Source organism: Gossypium hirsutum, chromosome A07 (assembly GCF_007990345.1).
Source record: "Gossypium hirsutum isolate 1008001.06 chromosome A07, Gossypium_hirsutum_v2.1, whole genome shotgun sequence".
In the NCBI taxonomy this organism is placed as follows: domain Eukaryota; kingdom Viridiplantae; phylum Streptophyta; class Magnoliopsida; order Malvales; family Malvaceae; genus Gossypium; species Gossypium hirsutum.
Genome location: NC_053430.1, coordinates 4,399,614 through 4,423,170, shown reverse-complemented (window position 1 = coordinate 4,423,170; position 23,557 = coordinate 4,399,614). Strand labels below are relative to the sequence as shown.

Sequence of the window (23,557 nt, the reverse complement as noted above, 5' to 3'; positions counted from 1 at the left end):
ATGAGAAATTTAATGAGAAATGAGCCATACACGTTTCTTGTTATTTATATGAAGTGTACGACTGACAAGAGTGATGAAGTTATAAACAGAGAGTTACACGGGTTGAAAACACGGGCGTGTGACTCTCCAAAGTGTGAAAATTTTCTAAGTGTTGCAAAAGTTTCATATGTTTACGGTTTGGTCCCGAACCACCCTGAATGTATGTTTTGGGCCCCATAGGCCCATATAAAGGACGTTAAACATATGTATGAAAGTTTTTAATTTAGAAGAAATTTTATGGTTGATTTTTACATGATTGATCATATTAAGTTCGGTAATGCTTCGTACCCTATTCTAGGCTCGGAATACTGGTAGGGGGTGTTACAGTTTCAATTGTACTAAATTGTAACAAATTAATAATTTTACTTTGTATCCACATATAAGTGCTATTGTGACATTTACTACTGGAAATGTCTAAATCAATGTGAATATTATAATATCATTAAGTCAACAAAATAAATATAATTTCCAAACAATTATATGCAATATTAGCTTTAGGGAATATGCCAAAATTTTCAAATATCTAAAAAAAAATTTACAACTTCAGGTGCATCCAACCATAATGAGCTTTAGATAGAATTATCATATTTTATTACTCATAAATAGATCTTTCACAGTCAAATATTTTGCTTCCAACCTCTTAATAAGGATGATGACAAAAGAAGATCACAAAGATTATAAAATAAATATAAACTAATAACTCAATCATCTCTTTTTCATCCTTTCAAAATTGATATTTATAACAATAGTGATGCATATGAAATATAATATTTTCCTCATTCAAAATCTCAATATAAGATCCATTATAAATATCTTTTAAAACCAATGGATTAACCATTGTCGAAACTATTTTTTTGAAAAAAAAAAGGAGTTAGACTTTGGTTTTGAAAATGATAAACGAAAATTGGGAGTCGCCACCAATCTTTTTTGTTTAGGTGCGATCGGATCACCTAGAAATTTGGTCATTTTAATAAAATATTTTGATTTACTAAAACAACGATTTTGGTCTACGAAATTTGAGAAAATGGGTACGGAATTCGGTTACGTACGAGGAAGGATTAGCACCCTCGTAATGCCCAAAATTGGTACCTAATTGATTAATTAATGTCTTAATATCGAAAATTGAAAAGATTTTAAAATAAATTTTAAAATACGATCCCTTCTAATGAATTTTGGATAACTTGAAGTGGATATTAAGATTCTCTTGTTTCGAAGAAATAAAATATCACATCCAGCACGTAGGACACGACATTTCAAACTTTCGTTACCAAAATCATCTCGTGATTTTCAAAACTCATGCATTGAAATTTTAAAAGGTTATTCGGTTATTTGGGTCAAACGAAAAAAAATCGAAACCCAACACGTAGGGCACAATCTTTCGAATCCGCAAAAACAGAATATTGCCTTATTTTTTTTAAAAGGTTTTTGAATAATAGCAAATACGATATTTAAACGATACATATTTGATTTGGAGTATGATAAAGTCGCTAATTATGTATGAGTATGTCGAAACATAATTCACAATGTGATTTGAATGAAATAAAATATAAATGTAATGCATAACATGTAACAATACTTGTGAATAATATGTTATGTTAATGAATGTCAACAAGATGAATATAATAACAAATGATTTATGGGGCACGTAATGAAAATATTCACATAATACACTATTTTAAAATCGACATTAACAATCAAAGAAACGAAACAAAGTAATATATACAACAATTCGAAGTAGATAACATATATAGAGTTAAAATAAATAATATGTGAAAGAAAAAACAAATTTTAAAATAATTAATACGAAAAGGGTTCAAAATGCACAAATATATATAAAAATTGACAAAATACAAAATAGTTTAAAATAAATAACTTAGATCTATTTAACATAAATAGTATATACAAGAAACGAGATATAAAAATCAAAAGTAAATTCTGTATGTGAAACAACTAAAATGAAATAATGTATATAGCGGAAAAAAAGGGAGAATAAATAATATATGAAGCCATTTAGAATAATTGATATTTAGAACAATTTGAAGATAAGCAACATAAAACAGTTTTATGGTAGTATATAAAAAATAAATAAATGAAATAGTTTAAAATAAATAATATATAAAAGAGTTTAAAATAAATAACATGTAAAAGAGAAATTTGAAATAAATAATGTATAAAAACCGTTTAAATAAAAAATACATGTATATATATGTATATAAATGATCCAAAATAAATAATATATAAAAGTTTAAAATAATAAGATATATAGATAATTTCAAAATAAGTAAGGTAAAATAGTTTGAAATAAATAATATATGTAAAATTTAAAATGAATGATAGTTTAAATATATATAATATGAAAAAACCTAAAATAAATAACCAACAAACGATTTAGAATAAACAATAGAATAATTTAATAACATATAAAATGTAACAAATGGGATATAAAACTGTTTAGAATAAATAATGCGTATAAAAATGCATAAATAAAAGAAAAAAGATTAAAATCAAGCTGATTAGGGATTAAATTGGAACAAAAACTAAATTTGAAGCAAAAACTACAACAAAATAAGAACACACAGGGGGAATGAAAAACGCGCAAGGTCTGAGGACTAAATGGGAAAAAATCCCAGGCTCTGGACAAGTGTCCGCTATCCATTGTGTCCACATGTTAGGGACCGAGATGAAAATCGAGCAGATTTGTATGGCTAAATTTAAAAATCAAAGAAAAATGGACGAATGGATTAAATGAAAATAAATAAAAATGAGGAGGGACTAAAGGGACAAATATCCCAAAAGAACAAAAGTGCAGATCCCCCCTGGAGCGGGTCGGGTCGCGCACGGATCTGCCCTGAACGATGCCGTTTCGGCACTAGGGCATTGGGTGCAAAACGACACCGTTTTTGTGCCCTTATAAAAATCAAATTTTTTTTTCTAAAATTCATTCCCACAGCTTCTTTAAAAAAAAAAAATTGGAACCCTCCCTTCCTTTTCTCTGGTAGGGTTTTGAACCCCAGCCTTGCGCCGCCGTTGCCCCCTGAACCTGCTGTGGTTTCCACCGTGAACGATAGTCGAAGTCGTCGGAATTCAGGTTTTTAACCTTTTTAAAACAATCTTGAAGGCCATGCCTTCCTTACCCCAAAAATAAACCGAGAGAAGAAGGCCCTTCTCCCTTTTGAATTCGACTTCGACAACGGAGATGAGGTCTCTGACGACGGGGCTGCGAGGATCCGGGTAAGTTCTTCCTCTCTTTTATTTTTTGTTTGAAATATGTTTATAAAAAATAAAATAAGAAATGAAAAAACAAAAATGAAAAAAGAACCAAAGGAACACGAGAAAATGGAAATTAAAATCAACCTTTTCTTTTTATTTTTGCTTTTTTGATCTCTGAAATCTGAGTGTAATACAATGTTTTGTATTAAAAAATCCCCCCTTTTACAATCGTTTCTCTGGTGGCTTTATAGCCGAAAATATTACAAAATGTATTATCTATTTCGTTACTGCTTCTGCTGCTTCTTTGCTGTCCGTGTTGCTTGTTTTTGTTTCTGTTTTTGGTTCTTGCAGACGCTGACGAGGGCGGAGAAAAGGGGTTCTTGCTATTTTCGTGCAAGGTTACAGATAGACCTCGGGACAAGGCACGGGCAATGTGGTCGAGGAGGGAGCAGTGGATGGTGCAGCGCACATGGGGAAGCTAGGGTTTCCTGCTAGCTTAAGATAGTGGGCCATGTGGGCCATTAGGTCTTTATTTATTTTGGGCTGTGTTTTTGGGTTAGGTTTTAGACTTGGGTTGTGATTTTGTAACTGGACTGTTAATATTGGCCCGGGCAAAAATGGGCTTTTACAACCATCACAAGATATTAATATATTAGCTCTTCTAGAGCTTTCGACTAATTTTGTACTATCAAATATTGGAATAATATTTGTTTATTTTAGTACCAAATAAGATAAATACTTTCTATATATAATGATAGAATTTATTTAGAATTTATTACTACATTATCTTATCATTCTTGAAATAATATTAATTTAGGCATATGTAACATATGTGACCAATAATATTTCGTATCACATTGATAACATAAGTTATCTTTACCCTTTGAAGAGTTATCTTGAGAACTCTCATTGTTCTCTTATTTATTACTATGTTCCCACTTTTAGTGGCCAATGATTCTATCTTTTATTTTCTTTATATTTGTATTTACTTCGGGGAATGTAATAAATCTAGTAGGATAGACTTTTAAACACCTTCATTGATTCTTTATTTCATAATTACAATCGCAAAACATTCGTGAATTTCAAATCAAAATATATCTAATCATTTTGTCATGATTAGTCTCCAATCACATCCTCAATTACAACAACAATCTTTTTCATTTTTCATAATTATTATGTACTATTATATTCACTTTAGGGAATGAAGCAAAACTAGTGGGAATAATTTCATAGTTTTTCATTATATTCACTTTGAGTAAGATCATGCTGATACCGTGTTGTAAAATAAAAAGAGATAGAGAGAATAAAGAATAAAGAAAATATGAAAGCAATAGAGAATGTACTTTATTGATCAATTGGATGATTACAATGCTTCATCAGAGTTTCTATTTATAGGCATAAGAAGTATAAAAGAAGTAGAGATCTAATTCTAATAACTATTAGAATTTAAAGTACATTAAAACTTTATTTTGATTATGATGGACATTCATTTAATAAGATATTCATAACAATCAAACATTTACAATTTATCTAACAAATAGTTATTTTCTATTTTAAAAAAAGTTAATTAATTCAAATTAATTTTTCCAATTAAATTATTTTTTCAATCAAATTCTAATTCTGTTAAAGTCATGACAACTTTACTGTATTAGAATCTATGAGGAAATAAATTTAATTACCTCATTCAATAAATCTACGACGACTAATTAATTTAATCCTTACCTTAAATTTCAATTAATTAATTAATTAATAATACAAATAAATTAAATTAATTTCTAAGTCATCTTTTATACTTAGCGAGAAAACGCATTCATTGCGGATAATTATGCATATGATCTATTTCTCTTATTTTTCGTTTTCATTCATTACGTATTGCCGATTCTACATGCAATTCGTTTCGGATTATCTCAAACTAGAGGATGAACCAATTGGACATACATAATTAGGGCTTAAATAATTTGTAATTAAGTTTTGGCTTTTCGCCTATTAATTACAACATTATTTACTCATATAGTCATTCCACTATAATACCATTGCTGAATCTCCCTTATTATATATATCGCTATGAAAGCTACTTATTAAGTGCTCGTTCAATGACCTTGTCGTAAGTGTATTATCCTTATAAGATATATTAGTCTCTTTGGGATAAAATTTATTCTCTAAATATGATCCTATTTTATCTCATAGTTTTCATTACATTTTCTGACATGAAAAAGTTAATTACTAACACATAGTAATTAAAACATTTGCCTTATGAAAAATGACCTGTGGCTATGTTCCTTTCAAATCAATCATGTAATGCAATGAGAGGATATTATTTATCCTTATAGAGCTATGATTCCACTATTGTAGAATGATGCTAAATCATGTAGAAGTCATATACCCATCATATCAGCTTTTGGTTACTAATCTATTTGAATTTAGGCTTTCAATACATCAAAGTATATGAGTCACGCATACATAATTCATCATCTACTCAAGATTAAAGTATGATACACTATAAACATCACAAGTGAATAAATTTGTAAATGAATCTAGGATAAATTCAACTTGGGACTTGTCTAATGTATAGGGTCTCTTGTCAAGTTGGGAATAGATCTCGAGAAACTCAGTGGAAGTTGCCACTCAAAGGTAGGGTCAAACTGAACATAAATGAATCGTTGTCGCCAAATTTAAGTGTGCAAGCTATTAGAGGACTGATGTGTGACTTGAGAGAGAATTTTATTGCTGGTTTCTATTGAATGTTAGGTCCTTGTACTGTCCTTGAATGACAAATTTGTGCGATCCATGATGGGATGCACTTGGCCTGGCAACAAATATAGGAAACTGATGATTGATAATATTAACGTTTGGTATGTTAAGTTTTATTTACAAGAACCTTGGAATCTATTTTTTCTCTTAGGAGTTATTAACCCATAAACATGTCATGTGACTTCCATGATAAAAGATGGGAAAATTACATTCTCATGTAAATTAGAACTAAGGGTAAACAAAACTCGATTCAGTTTAAAAAAATTGAAAAAAAAATATGAAATTTTGAGTTAATCAAATCGAGTAATTCAAGTTTCGAGTTCGAGTCGAGTTGAATTTTATAATTCGAATAATAAATTGGTGTAAATACCCTTTTGATCCCTGTCAATTTTGAAAATGAACAAATTGGACTCTCTCAACAACAATTACAAAAAGATTTCAAAATAATTTTTAAAATTCAAAATATTTAAAATTTTCTAAATTTATATATATTTTTAAAAAATTAAAAAAAAAGAATTATAAAAAACTCCAAAGAATATATAAAGAAAGTTAAAAATCTAAATTTTTTTCTAAAATAATAATTTTAGGAATCTGAATAAGTTAACTAATGATTCAAGTTTATCATATTAAAGCATTTTTTTTGTTGCTTTAAATTTTTTTTCAAATATATATGGTTTCAAATTTATGTGCTCTAACATTGAATTAGTTATACTGTAACAAGATTTCAATTTGACATATTTAAAAATTTTAATTTAACTTGAACAATTTCATTTGAATCAACTTGACTTAAATTTCATTTCACTCGATTTGATTAGAGATTTTTTGAATCGAGTTAAGATAATAAAATAGGACTCGTCAACTCGATTATCTCAGAATTTTTTCATTCGATTAGATTGAATGCTCACCCCTAATTAGAAAGTTAAAAAAAATATTAAGAAAATTAACCATATTTTATATTAGTTAGAGTATTAGTCTATTAATAAACAAACAAAAAAAGTTATTGCCTTCTTCTTCCTACTTGATTTTTCTATTACTTCACCGAATTTTTCGCATGTAAGTTTTTTTTCCTAAATTTATTTTTTATATGCATATTTAATCATCTATATTACGATTTACATATTATCTTTGTTTTCTATTGTTTTCTCTCTTTTCTTTCCGGTATATTAATTAAAAATTTAATTTTATTATAATCTTTATGAATATTTAGGAGCAAAAGGGGAAAAAATTAAGGTTTAGGTTTAGCTCCCTTACCTAATTATAACCTTTTTGCATGATTTATCTTTAAATTTTTTATAGATTTTCTCATAGTAATACCTGAAATCAACTTTTTTATATATTCTTTTGGGTTAGGTTTTAGCTAAAATAAAACGTGATTTTAAGTTTTTTTAAAATTTATTCCAAAGCAAGTTTATATATACTTAATTATATATAAGCATTATTATCTTTATAAATATATATACAAGATAAATTTGAAACAATTTCACTTTCAATTAAAATTATAAATTTAAAAATAATTAAAAAACTTTCAATTAAATTTTATTATTAAATATTTAATCCAAATATTTTTCAAGAATTAAGTTTGTTATAAAAATTAAATACATGAATATTATTTTTATTTAATAAAGCTAAATTCATAAATTATCATTACATTTTTTAAAAAAAGTACTTCGTGGACCAAATATGATAATATTACTTTCTTAATATTTTAATCAATATCTTTTGATATATACCACGTATTGTAAAATAACATTTATAAATCACATTTTATTAGAATCATAATATGAAAAAGCATCAAACACTTCCTTATTGTAGCTGATACATTTAACTTAGGTATTAACAAGCCCTATAATACCCTTGTTTTGAAGAGTGTAAGGTGTATGTGTCAAAATAATTGGACAATCCTTGCCAGTTGAGTAGCGAGGGCAGCAGCCGATTTCTTGGCCAAAGTGGGAGGAGCAGCTGACTATAATCTGCTTATACATAGGAGGCTTGTTTTGAGCTGAATAATAATAAGTTTGAATGGGCGTTGTATTTATTTTTAGTTAATATAAAAATAACGGTAACTATAAGATTAAATACTGTAATTATATTATAACATGAGACAAAAATTAAACTAAACATACATATCACAATGCACCCTACCACCCATACAAATTCATTCTAATATTCTTTTGAAAGACGCTGGTGATACTAGTGGGGGGTAAATGTTGAACCCCATATTGATGTTTCACTGTTTTTAGACTCTGTGCATTCTTATAAAAAAAATTTCTTTAAAATAAGTTCAAAATATATTTAAAATCATTTCTTTTGAATTGAAATTCGTTATGATTTAAATCTAAAAATAAAGATTTATCAAATTTAAAAATATTTTAAAATTTTCAAAATACTATTAAATTGTTTAATAATTCATCAATAAATTTTAAACAATAATCATGAATATTATATTTTTAAATAATTTACAACTTAATTTACACTATTTTTGAAATCAAAAATATTAAATGCTTCCTTAAGAAATTACTTCCCAACAATTGAAAAAAAAAAGTGATAAATGAATAAAAAATTCCAGTGGCATTTTGGTCAGTTTAGGATCTAGTCTGAAGATGATGATCAATTCATTGATAAAAATATAATAGGCCATGCCTAGTAGATCTGAAAGATAATATCACAGTGATTAGATTATGATAGCCACACATAGCTGTCATGTCCATATTGTAGTATATTATATGCATGCTTTCTATTCATTCTCTTTTCAGATTAGTCAGTTAATATACATCTTTACAGCATATATATTGTTTCTTCTTTTACTGTGTAGGTAGCTCGGATTATTAAATCTTACTGAACATTTGATTATTGACTGTGGATCACCTTAGAAAATACGGTGAGAAGTAAATTTTTTTATTGAAAATCCAAATGAATATTAAGTAATATGTCAATGAAAAAAAATAATGTAACATGTTTGTTGATATAAATGTTAATAAGGATGGAGATAAAGAGTAAAAGATGGGTATAAGGAAAGTCGATTCACCTAAACAAGTGGAGAGTTGGAGAATATAGAAAAAGAAGTTGAATGTTGAAGGTTGTTGAAAGGCTAAATTATCGATTCCTCCTTCATTGTTTTATGAAGTATTTATAGAGAAAGAGATTTTGTGTTAAATGTGAGGTCATGTCACCAATAAATTCGAGACATATAAATCATCTGGTCGACTCAAGTGTTAAGGACATTGTACATGGGTTGCTCTCATGCATGATACTATCTTGACATTCCCTTAATTAAGGTAATACGAGATTGTTACGCCTAGTGTTGCTCTCCGTGGAAGTGACTATGTACCAACCAATAATGAGTGGTCTGGAGGATGAGGTGCCTAGGTGGTTGGTCACTCAGCAGCCAATCGGGTGATAGGCAAACTATACGGGTAGTTAGGTGAAAAATAAGCCAAATATTGTAGGTTGGGAGGTAAGTGAAAGGTTGTCTACAAATATCTTTTGTGCTGGCACGTTTCATACTTGATAGGCTATAACAATGTCGATAATTATTATTTTAACCATTTAATATGATAGTAGATGTAGATTGAAGCCAGGGTGTTCCCTAGGACTATCAATTTCATTTTTAATAAAAGTGTCGTCCATTTCACCAAATAAGGATTGATGGGATGACACAATACATGTCCCTCATGAGAGGGAAAAGCAGCTGCGCTACCTCCTGTATCAATTGCTTGTTATTTAGACGGGTGGCGACTTTCCTTCTATATTTAAGGTTTGCATGTAAGAATTTTCCCTTTGCAAAGACACCTCACAGTTGGACTTAATTAGGTGACTAAAATATTGTCAGTCATTTTACTCTTTCAGCAGCCTATTATGCCATTGTTTTGAGTTGGGGATATCGTTTTTCCTTTGCTTATATTGTTTTCAGGTCATCTAAACTTACACTTGCAACTATTCCTCACAATCTTTAGATACTTCCCTAACAGTCAAACAGATAGCTTAGCATAATAGAAAACCATTTAATTGCATTTGGATGTTTGAGTTAAGAGAAAGTATCAGTTGACATCAGTATTATTTGTTAGCGTAGAAAGTCGTAGTTACGAACGCGCTAAAACACCTTTATCATAGGCATTGTATAAACAAAAAAAATGCCAGTTTTACATGAAAACCATCATAGGGAGTGTGAACTTGTGGTCATGTACGTAAACTGTAGGTAGATTGACCTATGGCTTACATTACATTGCCATCACTTGGGAAAAAAAATGTTCCCATAGTTCAAAAAGAGAAGTGGAAATAAAGCAGAGGAGAAAGAAAATTGTAGGCCACTTTGTTGAATGAAAACCACAAAGAAAAAAATTAAAGGCTGCTGCAGGTTTTCTGGTGGAAAATGTTAGTGAAAACTGATTGATGGTGTAGAACTGCAACTAAGTTTGTGGATTTCAACTTGAAAATAGCTGTAGGAATAAAAATTATACAACAGAAAGGGAACCCAATATTCTGCTTTGATCTTATCGGCTTTTTATTTTCTACAAAAAAGTCTTCCTCTTCCTGTATAATAAACGTGGATATGAAGTAGGGGGTGATTGAATGGGAATAAGTTTGGGTGATTTTAACACTTAGAAGAATTATTGTGAGCACCAAGGTGGGGAAATTATGATGCTTTAATAGATGAGGTGAGGATGGAGATGTTGAAAGATGGTTTTCCCTAATTGGGGGACAAAACATGGTTGAAGGTCTTTTATGTAACAAAGTCGTTGCAGTGTGGGGTTCTCTTCCTTTTTATCTTTCTCCTACAAATTCATTGGCTTATCTACAATTCCACAATAAAGCAATGGATATAAATTCAGGATTATTGACCTTTCTCATTCAAGTGGGGTTTAAAAAAAAGGGGGTGAAATAGTCTGCTCTTTAGGTTTTTTTATTGAAATAATGTAAAAATAAAAAAATAATTTTTAAAATACAATAAATTTTAAAAAACTGGTAAAAATATGATGGAGCAAAAAAAGAGTAACAGTGCTATGTGTGAAAATATTTAAAAATATAAAAATAAAAATTAAAAGAATAAATAAATTTTTATAATTATTTTGAAAACTTTGTTTTGTCCCGGTTCATCCATAAAAAAAATATAAAACATATAAATTTATTTAAAAATTACTAAGAATTATAAAAAAATGTTAAAAATTATTAAAATTAATAAAAAAAGTCTAGAATGAATTTGAACAAATGACTGCCTATGCTCAAATGAGAATCTAACAACTTTTTGTCGAGGTTTATTCTGAAACGGTTTCTTAAATAGTTATTAGAAGTTAAACAAAATTATAAAAAAATATTAGGAATTATAAGAATTTGTAAATAGTTATTAAAAATTAAAAACTATAATATATATGTTTAAAGAATTCTTTAATATTTTTTTTATAATTTCTTATAATTTAAATATATATACATATATAAAATAGTAACTTTTCATAATATTTGTTTATAATTTCTTATCATTCTTAATTATTCTTAATAATTTTGCATAATTATTTAAGATATTACTTTAGAATGAACTTGAACAACTATTTATCTAGATTCATTTTATTTTTAATAATTTTTTATGGTTTTTTAGATTCATCTTAGATGTGATTTTTTAAATAATTATTAAACAATATTTTTTGGATTTTAAATTTTTTAAAAATATTTTTAATAGTAGAAATGAATAGAAGTTTTAACTGAAGAACCGGTTTACTCTTCTTTTTTTACAAACTAGTTTGCTTTTTTATCTAACATAGAAGGATTAATTTACCTATTTTTAAGTGGAAATGACAAAATACAATCATACCCCTACTACAGACTTCATAGTACTTTTATATAAAAAATTAAAAAAAAAATTAGTTAGAATGGTAAAGTTGAGATTTTCAAGATTTTTAGTGTTTCAAGTTTAAGTATCACCATTTTAAAATTTATTTTAGGCTGATATTATTTTTATAGACTTTATTTATAAATATAAAAAAATATCCTTATAATAATATTTTGGAATAATATTTGTTAGTTTTTAAATAAAAATATTTATAGTCAATTTCGAACTTAATTGGTACTCTTAACTGTAACACAAACTCAATAAAAAAACTTAAATACAATATAAAATATTGTGTGGTTGAAAAACTTAACATTTTATGGATTACATCACCTTAATCTCTAGTTATTATAAGCAACTTTTTTCTATTACTTGATTATTTTTATTATAAATTATCAAACAAGTTTTTTAAAAAATAAATCAATTGAAATATTTTCAATAATTTAATTTTTTTCCGATGTGGGGCTTAGACATTCTATCCAACTAAACCAGGAGTAATTCTATATTTGGAGCAGTGATAAACTAAAGGATACTGGGAAAACAAACGATGCACCTACACTGCTCCTACCATCCACTATAAGAGTACCGTATTGCTGTATTGCTTTGCTTTGTCATGGCTTGTTATGGCCTCCAGAGCTTGTGTTACCCAAATTACATATTAAATTTCCAGTCTAAAATATAAAAAAAGGAGCAGGGGAATGCCAATGAGCAAAAGAGCTTTGGATGGATTCAGATTTTCCAGGCTTTCACACACTGAATAAAATCTATGCCTACCAACTGCGTGAATTCAAAGATACTGAACACATACACAAGGATTTTTTGCCAATTTGTTTCAATGTCCTTATATGTTTCATCATCTTCTTCTTTTCTTAAGGTAGACACGGTTTACAACACATTAAGAGAAAGATTGGAGGTCATTTTAACAACCCATAACAAGAGAGCTAATATTTTCAGAAACACTCTTTTGATATATCCTCTTCATTTCGGATAAGCAGACACACGACACAGACACCAAAGGGGATGCAGAGGAATGGAAACTGTGGTTCACAACAAAAGAATTTCATCTCAAAGGAAAAATCATGTCTATGACTATAACTAAATGGTACCTCAATATCATCAGATGAACTCAAAAGTTAACAGTCGAAGAGACCTTCCCTCTTATCTTTGATCATAATAAAAATCCTGAGATGCAATAACAAGGTGCATCAAGTATTAACGAGGCAAGGTTGACATAAGAGGTAAGACCAATTCAAGACAATCAGCCGTATCATCTTCGGCACCAACAGGGAGAAAAAATTGTCATGAGAAGCTAAGGCAGAACCCTAAAAAACACCCCACCCGATAGCTGATGCTGCCAACTATCCGTCATTTAGATTCTATCTTCATGTAAGTCAGTACTGTGTCTTTATACCAGAATGCTTAATCTATACGGAAAAAATCATTTTGTGGCCTCAATGTCTCAATCATGATATGAGGGTATAGAACTAAGCCAGCCATAAAAAGCGTGAACTACAGGGAAAAAGAATACCATTAAAAAGTTTCTGAAGGTATCAGTCAAGTGAAAACAATAAAATAAATGCCGTGAAATGTACCAGAAGAGGAAGGGTCAAGAAACCCCAAATAGGCCACAGCGCAAAGCAGAGTCTGTATGAAAGGAGAAAAAAAGAAGTTAGAACATGAATGAATTTGTCTGGATGCTACACGACAAGTCTATGAAGAAATAACACAGTTGTTTTCCTTACAAGCAAAAGGAGACAAGTCCGAGCAAGGTAAGAAACGGCAATGCGATAATGCTTAACAGTTCCCACTTTTCATCAAACCTCCTTACACTCCATGCTAACATACTTGTATAGAAGAAGATGGCAACATTTAACCCAATTCCAATTAAGCCAAGGTATAAAGGCATTCTGCACAGGAATTAAATGACATAAGATGATTGGTGATAGTAAGCTGAACCACACCCATGAATATATACACAGTATCTCAACGTTGAGCAACTACAAACTGAACATATATATAATCACTACTGCAAACTGCAAGAGGAACAAATGTTGCAAGGAAAAAAAAAAGCATGATTCGGACTATTCATTGTTAAGAAACCAGTTCAATGAATAATGAAAATAATAATATCATCACAAAATCACAAAAAATATATATTATATTCTCATTGTCTGCTATATTACAGAGGCAATTAATTGATTTTAAGTTGGATAAATTGGAAGGACACTCTCAATCAGCAAGGTTCCATCTGCAGCCATAGGAGATAACTGGATAAATCAAGAGCATGGAACAAGCCTTGGGTGAAACCACAATCTCATCACTTCTCCACTTTTACACAAAATATTTCAGGGAAAAGAAGGAATAAAAGAATAAATATTCTAATCCTAAAGGGGGCAAAGATGCTACCAGCAATTTTTCTTTGGCAATGATATCATTGAAGAAATCATAAAAAAGAAAATGTGAATTGCATTTCTTTCAAAAGTTCAACAATTTCAGATTCCAGTTCCTAACAGAACCCATCAACTCCATCACAGAAGGAAGTGACAACTGATGATGGTGGTACTTTCTTGATACTTGATTGTACAATGAATGAGGCTTGAGCCATAACTTTTACAAGGCTATTGACGTACCCAGGAAAGTTGCGTTTTAAATGCAAAGGTCCTCACAAGTAACCTATTAGTTACTTTTATCAAATAGAACTTCACTTTTCTAGCAATTTGTTCAACATGTCCATATTCTGGCAAACATGATGTCAAAGCCATGTAAAGGTACAAAAAATGCATGATCCTGCATGATTCCATAAACATACATTTGGATTTCTAATCTTAAAAGTTAAAAAGCTATTTATTTTATGATCAACATTCTGGTTTTGTCACTTGTGTCAATAGATTGTGAGAACGATATGAGCAGCACAGCTTGATGCGAGTAAAATTCAACTTAGTGAAACATGAGAACTAGCTACATAAAACATATTTCCCTTAAGTGTGTCTATTTTCATATCCATATCCATTATGAAATCTACATGCGTTATTACATGAAAGGAAAGCACATAGATTATGATGAATAATATAAAAACACACAAAACACATGATGTTTCTATATCATCAATTCATCATACAATATCAAATAAAAATCTTCATCCTGAAGACATAGCTAAGATTGTTGACATATATGTTGCAATATTAATCATGAAAAAATAGATAAAATGAAGCAAAAGTACTCAAGTGCAGTAAAAAAGTCAAAGCAAATTCAATTAGTTAATAATCATGGACTTCTTCCATTCTTTTGTAAACAATATGATTGCTCAGAATGAGCTTGATTTTATCATTTGGGAGTACATGCACGCACATGTACAAACATACACATGGTCACAATCGCATCAACAAAGTAAGAAAAGACAGATTAGACGTTACACGTTTCCTGATTACAATAAAATATTGTTTAACCTGTATATATAAGTTACTCAAAAAGGTAAAGTTTTTGAAAACAGATAATCCACAAAAAGATATCTAATATCTCTATCAACAATAGAGCTTCCTCTATTACCAAGATGCTGCTTCCTCTGATGTATACATAAATTCCATGCTAGAGCTGATCAAAGCAGATTTCGCATATAAAAACAATCATTTAGTAACCAAAAAGAATAACTACTCATTTAGACTTAAGAACAACGTGCAAAGCAACACTTAATGCACTTCCACTTTTATGTCCACAGATTTAGTGGTTCAAGCAGTTCTTCCATTTCAGCTACAATATCAAATAACTACAAAGCACTTCAACTTTTGAACTAATTGAAGCTAACAATTAGAGTAGCCCTTTGGTATTGTTGCCTTTCTTATAACTAGTTTCACCAATTTTAATTGCAACTTAAACTAGCTCCAAGAACTTAGACATTGAAGCAACCAAAGTAAATATAATAATGAACCTTGTCAAGGAGAATGATAAGTTTTCAGATGCTCTAGTTGTATAGAACAGGATATTAACATTTATGCAACAGGAAAACAACAAGATTCAAGCATCATAAGCACTGAACTAACAACAAAAATCTCGTAAACCGTACAACATAAGAGCATAGAACCATTGTAAGTTAAAGTTGGATCCACTCAGTTACCTTCTGATTCGGTCATCGTGCCACAATAGATAAATCAAATTGGAGTGCCTATCACCAAAGTAGATTATGAACAATGCTGAAGCAACCCAAAGCACATTCTCCAGAATTTCAGTCCAAGTTCTAGTTCTCAGAATTGCCGGTGACAAAGGCTGTAACCTGGAGCATGCATCATCCTCAAGATCTTCATTGCCTGATGCATATCCTTGGCTATGCCTTTGCCTCATATATCCACCAGCAACTGGTGTCCCACCAGACATTTTTTTAACCCTTCCTCACAAGACTAAAATCAACCGAAAGAAGAAAAAAAATTCTTTTCAAGAACTAAAAAACACTCACTTCCTGGAATGGAATTCCACAAAGAATCTAGTACTGTTAAACCCTACTCCAATGTCCAAATCATAACTCCTTTTTTTGAATAAAAATTCTAAGGAATTGGATTGAAAATTGAATGAAAAATGAAACCCACAGTAGAAACGAAATCACTCAAGGAACCGAGAGAGGAAAGTTCCAAATTTTATCGGCTAATAAAATTCAATAAAAAATTCTGAAGAAGAAGAAGAAGGGTAGTACAACAAACAAACCCATCAAGAAGCCCCACAAAATCTCACAAAACCCGGATACAGATTCAGCTTCCCTCGATACCCACGTAATAGTTTCCTCCGGATTCTAGTCATCAATGCCAATGAGGAAACAAAAACCAAAAAATTATGGTGTAATAAATAACTTTAAAAAGGGATACTTTGGTCTTTCGATCTTTTCAGCTCGTCTCAGCTACAAATTTGTAAGGTAAAACTTAAAAATTTGTGTCGTTTTATGGCTGAAGTTATAAAGTGATTCGTTTCTTGTACTTAGAAGTTAGAAGAAAGAATGTGTTGTCTTTTTTTTTTTTTTTTTCAATCTTGAAACTTCTATAAATCATTACCTAGGCTTTATGGAAATTCTTTTGTATTAAAAAAAAAAGAGTTTGGAGATATATTTTTATAATAATAATGTTAAGGTGGTGGTTAACCTAAAATGAAGTCAATGATAGTTGACGACTTATGGGTTCTTTTTGGGTCACATTTGGGTAAATTTGATGACCTGGTGAGAGTTGATTGGTGGGGATATGGAATGTCAAGGTTTTGCTTCCTTTTAGGGTTTGACTTTGCATCAAAGGAAGAAAAGGAAAGGAAGGCCTTTTTGTGCTTTAGTTTTTACTTTTTAGCTGCTTGAAAAGCAAGATTGGTTATGCCCCCCCAAAAAAATTAAATTAAATTAAATTAAATTGTATAAGAAAAAAAGAAGCAAGATTGGCGGAGAGATACTTGGCCGCCACTTAACTAAAAACACATGATTATCTCCCAATTCCAACTGCCATATTAAAGCGAATTTTGCTTTTTCATAGTGAGCTGGAATTGGATAAGATTTTAGTTAATCATTAGTTGTAATGAATTAAGAAATTTTGGGAAGTTAGGGTTATTGTTGCAGACCACATGCCTTTTTTCTTTGAGGATTTCAATTTTTTTGGTTCATTTCTTGCCAAAATAATCATGCCTTTCCATTAATTTAGGGTAATTTTTTACTTTATTTAAGTACACCTATTATTGATTCAAATGTTCATCGTTTTCTTTAATTGTAAAGCAGATTACGTGTAACCAATAACAATGTGAAGTATTTAACTCCTGAATCAAATCCAGACGTACATTTCAAATATAAATAAAAAGTGATTGAATGAAAGAAAGCAATATATAAAGTCAGAAATGTAAAGTCTACAGCTTGCTTGAACATGAAGGCACGTTCTGATAATTTTGAAGCAATTTAGACCACTTATCTGTTTGTTCTTTGAAATGAAAGTGACATGTTCTTGATCTGGTGAAGTAACAAACGAAATGAAAGTGCAACTAACCTGGAAGTTGGGCTTCATTTGTAGGGAGCTTATAAACCTTGAATCAACAGTAAGCCGTAAACTTGGAACCTGTGAAATCAGTAAGCTAAAAGAGTCCATCCGGTGGCTGGAGAAAAAAGATCAAAAATTGTGTTGATGAAGGAGAGAAGGCAAGAAAGAAAGTGTGGAGGTTATCTGATGAAGATAACTGAAAAGGATATCACTAAACACTCGGATTCATTGTCACTAAAATCAACAACCATCATTAATCCCAAATGCCCATTTACACCCGATCTATGCAGTTAGTAACATTCAAATCATCTACTAGTGAGGGGCACCATAGGAACCAAATTCGACATGCTGACTAGATCGTACAAGAAACACTTGAATGGGATGGAACTTAACGGGCTCAGTGGTTTCGGCCTCCACCACACAAGCTAACCAAGTCCATCAAGGTGGAGTATAATACATCCAAAGTTAAATGCCCCAAAAACTTCCTATACTCAGATGCACCATCATACATGTCCATTTGAAGTTTCCAATCATCTGTGGAACCATCTTCCATCACTAACCACCAAGCGATGCCGCCTTTGATGTCCTCTGGGTTCACATGGGCCACCAGACTAACAGTATCCCCCTGTTCTAGTTCAAAAGTCAAGCACAAGAAATCACGATTTGTTTTTATTCCCACCATAAGAGCTTCCTCATGAAGCCAGCAAATCACTTGACTCGCAGCCTGTTGCCAGAGTCAATAACATGTCAATTACATGGAAAGACAATTATATCAGCAAAAATATATATACACATGAACATACGTACATTTTCTAATCACACCTCAAGAAAAGTATGAGCAAATAAGATAACAGTAACACATTATAACCATCAATTAACAAAAGTTTATTACAAAACTCAGTAAACTCGTATCAGTAACTAAAAGTAGTATATTGTAGGAGAGAACCCTAAGGGGTTAGTGGGTCAGAATGGAAGATAAAAACATTTTTGGGTTGCTTGGTAGGAGAAAAAACAGGGAAAAGAGCCAACATGAGAAATGGGGCCATGTTTCAAACAGTGAATAAAAGTAGACAACTTTTACATATCACTTCTCCTCATTCTTCAATATCAGCTCCTTCTCCCCTTTAACCACATGATTGGTGCTTGCACAGGCAAATAACGTAAGGAATTTGCACTACCCTCATAACTTCCAAGAATAATTTATTCTGTCCTAATTTTAATAAAGAAAATATAAACTATTTGCACAAACAGTAACTTGAATCATCTTAGGGTGAGTTTGGATTGGCGGTGCGTTTACCTGCGGTCAGTGTAAAAACAGTGGTAGCAGTGAGATTAGATACTGTAGCAATATTATAACGTAAGACAAAAAGTAAGCTAAACACACCGCACCGCCGTCCCAAACCCACCCTTAATCACCAAGTGGGTAAAAAGTTGTTTCCAAAGTATAGCTTCCTCCCATGCCCTACTCTAAATTTGCTAAAATTAGAAAAATAATATTCTCTACCACATAAACTCAGCCAATTAAGTAATGCTAATGATTCATTTCAGTCACTCAGCAGGGGTAGCAGTAACGTTTCATACTTTGGAAGACCCAGAGTTTATTCAGACATTTGCTAAATGATAGTAGTATAATCTACTTCAAATAACTCAATAGCAACTTATTCCAAAGTAAGGTTGTTACCCAGCATCATTCATTCACAATATAACATATCAAATGAGATCACGAAAGCATTATTAGCCAATATAATAGGCATAAACATGGTCTGAAAATAAAACTTAATGATGCCATTCCTAGAAACTGACAAAAGTAACCTACCTGCAGCAATATTATAACAGGAAGATCGGCCAAGTCACATTCATATTTGTTTACAGAAGATATGTTTTCAGAACTTCTTTTGAACAGGCTAACAACATTAGGAGCACCTTCCCCTTCAACATTAATACGGTCATCATTGACCACCACCTTGGTACGAAATTGTGATTTTACAGCATCCTTCATGTTCTGGAAGTCTGATTTCAGGGATTGAGATTCTGCATGAAGAATGGACTGAGGCACTTTCAAGAAGATTGTCCAAGAAGATGCCTGAGAATGCCAAGTGGGATGGGTCATCAAATGGAGATATGGGACCCTGCAAACCTAGAGATATCATGAAAATTACATTAGAAATATGAACAATAAAATACAACAAAAACTTGTAGTAATCCATGTCAAACGATTAGCGAGGAAAATACCACATTTTCCAGCTCCACGAGAACTCTGTTCGAAAAGATTCTATGAGCCAGAGACAGACAGAAATGACCAAGAAGGCCAGGTCCATCCTTTCCTGATTGACCAGATACACGAGTACCAGATAAATTTGGTTTATCCTTTGCCTTAACAAATGCATGTTCATGAACAATTTGCTGCAGATAAATTTCACAACTGGTACGATTAGGGAAACCCCATTTCCTTTTAGGAGTACCATGTTTTCCTTCTTCAAATTTCACATTATCAAATGAGTCTAAAGGCACAATTGCAGATTCTGAATCCTGGGTATTGGCAGCGTCCTGATCATCACCCTTGCTAGATGGCACAAGTGATATGAAAAGAGTGTTTCCTTGACCTATGCTTAATTGTAAATAATTTTCTCGTATTCCAGTTACATTGACACCAATAGATTGGTTGAATGCTTCACGATTCAACATCTCAAACACCTGAAACCAAGCAACATAATAATATTAAACGAATGAAAGCATATAAAATTCATAAAGAAAAGGCTAAGAGATAAAAACCTACCTGATCATCAAAGATTGATTGATGAACTTCTCGAAGGAGAGTATGTGTTTCTTTGATATACTCATCATCACTCATTGATTCTTTCTCATGCTCTCTTGTGTGCTGCTCAACTGAGCCACGGGTCCTGATCTTACCCAATTCTTTTGGGATATCAGCAGAATGCACACCAAGAAAACCAAAATGAAGAGATCGACATGAATTTGGAGGTAAGTTTATAGCAAGCATTCCAGCTGAATCATGGTCAACACGAATGGTAGAAAGAGAAGATGGGCGACACATTGCTGCCGAATCATATAATGAATTATCAAAAAGATCAATAATGAAACCTTCACTACTAGATGCCGCAGCAGCCAGCCGTTGTCGTTTAACCTTCCAATTTTGCTGCAATCTATTAGCTTGTTAGGAAATAAGAGAAATGGAGTACGTAAAAGAACAAGGCTTGCACAATACAAATCACACAACAAGCTTGTAGAATAATAATTCAAGAAGATGAAACATCAAACATAATAGCAATGAACATTCAGAATATATATTCTTTTAAACGAATGCAGAGGGATACCTTATTAGAGCACCATAAAATCTTGCTTCCCTAGCAATCTGCTCTTCCAAAGCTTTGGCAGACTGTTTGAAGTATTTACCCAATTGCTGCAGTATAGAAGTAAAGTTCAATAAGAAATTCAAAAAAAGAAAAGAAATAATTTGGTACTAAGACAAATAAGCATATTCTCAACAGCAATTAGCCACACTCATCATACTTCTCAAACTTAAATTGAACAAAAGAGTTCAACATCATCACTTCTATTCCTCAGAAGAAGTACAATACCCTGTAACATTGTAGCTTAGTTGCAGCAGATACAGCAAGATCAGACAGGACCTCATTAGGTAATGGCTTAGGCCTGGTCATGCCAGCAACTGTTACAGCATCATTAGCTTCCACCTTTAAAAGAAAAGAAGAATAAAAGAAACCTATTTAGACAAATAGGCAAAATGGCAACTTCAGATATAGATTGTAAATTTACTAACTGAAGAGAATGTTTTCTTCTCTTTTTTTCCCGACTGAAGAGAATGTTTTCTCACTCTTTTACCTTCAGAACTCATTAATTCAAGGATAAAGACAATGATATGGAAATACAGTGCACCTAGGGAACATGGATATGAACACATGATAAGGATACAACACAACGTGGACAAGGTCATATAGAAATTTCTAGGGAAATTAAGACACAGATACTGCAATAAAGAAATACTTTTGTATAATAATATACAAAAAAAAAATGTAAAATTGATACTTTCCAAGCAGATATTAACATGCAAATAGCTTTTCAGTCTTTTAAAATCAGTTTTGAATTAAAAACTTGAACTTTGAAAAATCCATTAAGACCAAATAGCTCAAACTCAAATGGCAAAGGGCCCATACTCTGGATTATTGTTCTTTTCATATTTGTACTGTTCTTTACTACCTCTATCTGCTTTCTCTCTTGTTCGGACCCTTTTAACCTATTCAGGTAGATAAATTGCTTTCTACCTCCTTTCTTTTCAGCATTTAAGTCTTCATTCTGGCTTTTTTTGTTCTTTTATGGATTGCAAGCAATTTGACTTCCTTCAGGTATGTGTTTTTACTCACTGTTCATTTATTTCTGAAAAAAAGGGTAGAAAAAATTCTTTATCACGTGTCTAGCTGTGTCGTGATCTATTTCAACTGTAGCCATTTTTATTTGTATTTCTTTTACGTGTTGTCACTCCACTGCATAGAGTGTTCGTGCTTCATGGCAGGGCATCAAATTTCAATTGTTAGAATTCAGATTTTTACTTAAGAAGAAAGAAAAGGGGGAAAAACAAACAGAAACAATAAGAATTGAAACAATAGCGCATGACGATGATGTAATTTCAATCAAGAGAAACTAAAACATTCATACACAATATACATGGTTTTACTCTTGTATGAGACAGACATTAAATTCTTATATTTACCAGAATTTTTTATTATATGCAATTTCACTTTCGATAATTAAAAGAAAAGAAGGTTAGTTGCAAACGCAGCAAAGAAAAGATACCTAAGCATCAATAGCTACGGAACTTACAGTGTTGATAAGGTCGATGATGACGGAGAGCTCCTGGTGAGCCAACTGGAGATTCTCAACCATGCTCTGCCACTGCCACGTAGCGGAGGCATCTTTGGAGCTCTTCTTCTGCCTCTTCTTCCTCTCCCTTTCTTCGTCATCCTCCACCGCCCACGCGAAGTCGATTCTCCGTATAAGCGACACTCGCTTCTCATCGTAGCTCGAATCTCTATATAATGAAGTAATTCAATATAAGGGGGGGGGGAGGAAACATTAGTACGTATCAGTGAGAAAATGAAGAAGAAACTTGATCAGAGAGAGAAGCTTACGAAGGGTATCGTTCGACGCCGTTTTCTTCTATAGAGTCGAGGCGCTTAATGGGAAGTTTATCCAAGGAGATTTCAAGATTTCCGTCCATATTTTTATTTTCCCGGAAAATCTGGAGGAAAAATTTTGAATTGAGCCCTAGAAAAAGTAGTCCGGTTTCAGCGTTTCTGAATTCTGAGATGTAAAAGGGAAAGGTCCATTTTGCCCGTAGAATTTCTGGATTAATTGACTGATAAATATGGCCTCTCAATGAAGTCCGATAATAGAAGGCCATGGCCCAAGGGGTTATAACCCAAACCCAATGAGCCAATATGACGATATAAAATTACGATACAAAGATGATATGTTTAGTCGATAAAATTAATAAACATGACATGAAAAATTCAAATCCAATTAATAGTATATGTTTAATAAGAAAATCATATCTCATGTTTTATTTTTAAAATTTAATTTCTGGTAAAATTTGTATTACATTTATTGTTTGTAATTTTATCTCAAATTATGTAAATTAAATTCTCAATTCAATTGCGAAAAACTTTCGTTGATTTGAAGTCTTGATTGATATTAAATCTACAATAATACTAAAAAT

At 31.3% G+C, this 23,557-nt stretch overlaps 2 protein-coding genes and 1 long non-coding RNA gene across 4 annotated transcripts; 1 reads left to right on the top strand and 2 right to left on the bottom strand.

Annotated features, from left to right (window-relative positions):
- The first annotated feature begins 2,512 nt into the window (after nucleotides 1-2,512).
- On the top strand, nucleotides 2,513-3,927 carry LOC107939414 (uncharacterized). The gene is made up of 2 exons (XR_001695117.2): nucleotides 2,513-3,270; nucleotides 3,601-3,927. It is a non-coding gene; the product is annotated as an uncharacterized lncRNA (long non-coding RNA).
- An 8,838-nt stretch (nucleotides 3,928-12,765) lies between these two features.
- On the bottom strand, nucleotides 12,766-17,957 carry LOC107939426 (uncharacterized). Its single transcript, XM_016872757.2, has 4 exons — nucleotides 15,930-17,957; nucleotides 13,561-13,725; nucleotides 13,411-13,462; nucleotides 12,766-13,327 (listed from the first exon to the last, which is right to left on the bottom strand). The coding sequence occupies exons 1-4, from the start codon at nucleotides 16,184-16,186 to the stop codon at nucleotides 13,238-13,240; spliced, it is 564 nt and encodes a 187-aa protein (XP_016728246.1). The 5' UTR covers nucleotides 16,187-17,957; the 3' UTR covers nucleotides 12,766-13,237.
- A 35-nt stretch (nucleotides 17,958-17,992) lies between these two features.
- LOC107939425 (mediator of RNA polymerase II transcription subunit 17) lies at nucleotides 17,993-23,274 on the bottom strand. Of its 2 annotated transcripts, none has more exons than XM_016872756.2 (8): nucleotides 22,971-23,274; nucleotides 22,663-22,870; nucleotides 21,405-21,518; nucleotides 21,141-21,226; nucleotides 20,582-20,969; nucleotides 20,038-20,499; nucleotides 19,622-19,942; nucleotides 17,993-18,529 (listed from the first exon to the last, which is right to left on the bottom strand). In XM_016872756.2, the coding sequence occupies exons 1-8, from the start codon at nucleotides 23,240-23,242 to the stop codon at nucleotides 18,203-18,205; spliced, it is 2,178 nt and encodes a 725-aa protein (XP_016728245.1). In that variant the 5' UTR covers nucleotides 23,243-23,274; the 3' UTR covers nucleotides 17,993-18,202. The 2 variants fall into 2 exon arrangements, with proteins under 2 accessions (XP_016728245.1, XP_040973196.1); XM_041117262.1 differs by having other exon boundaries at nucleotides 17,993-18,430.
- Nucleotides 23,275-23,557: the final 283 nt, after the last annotated feature.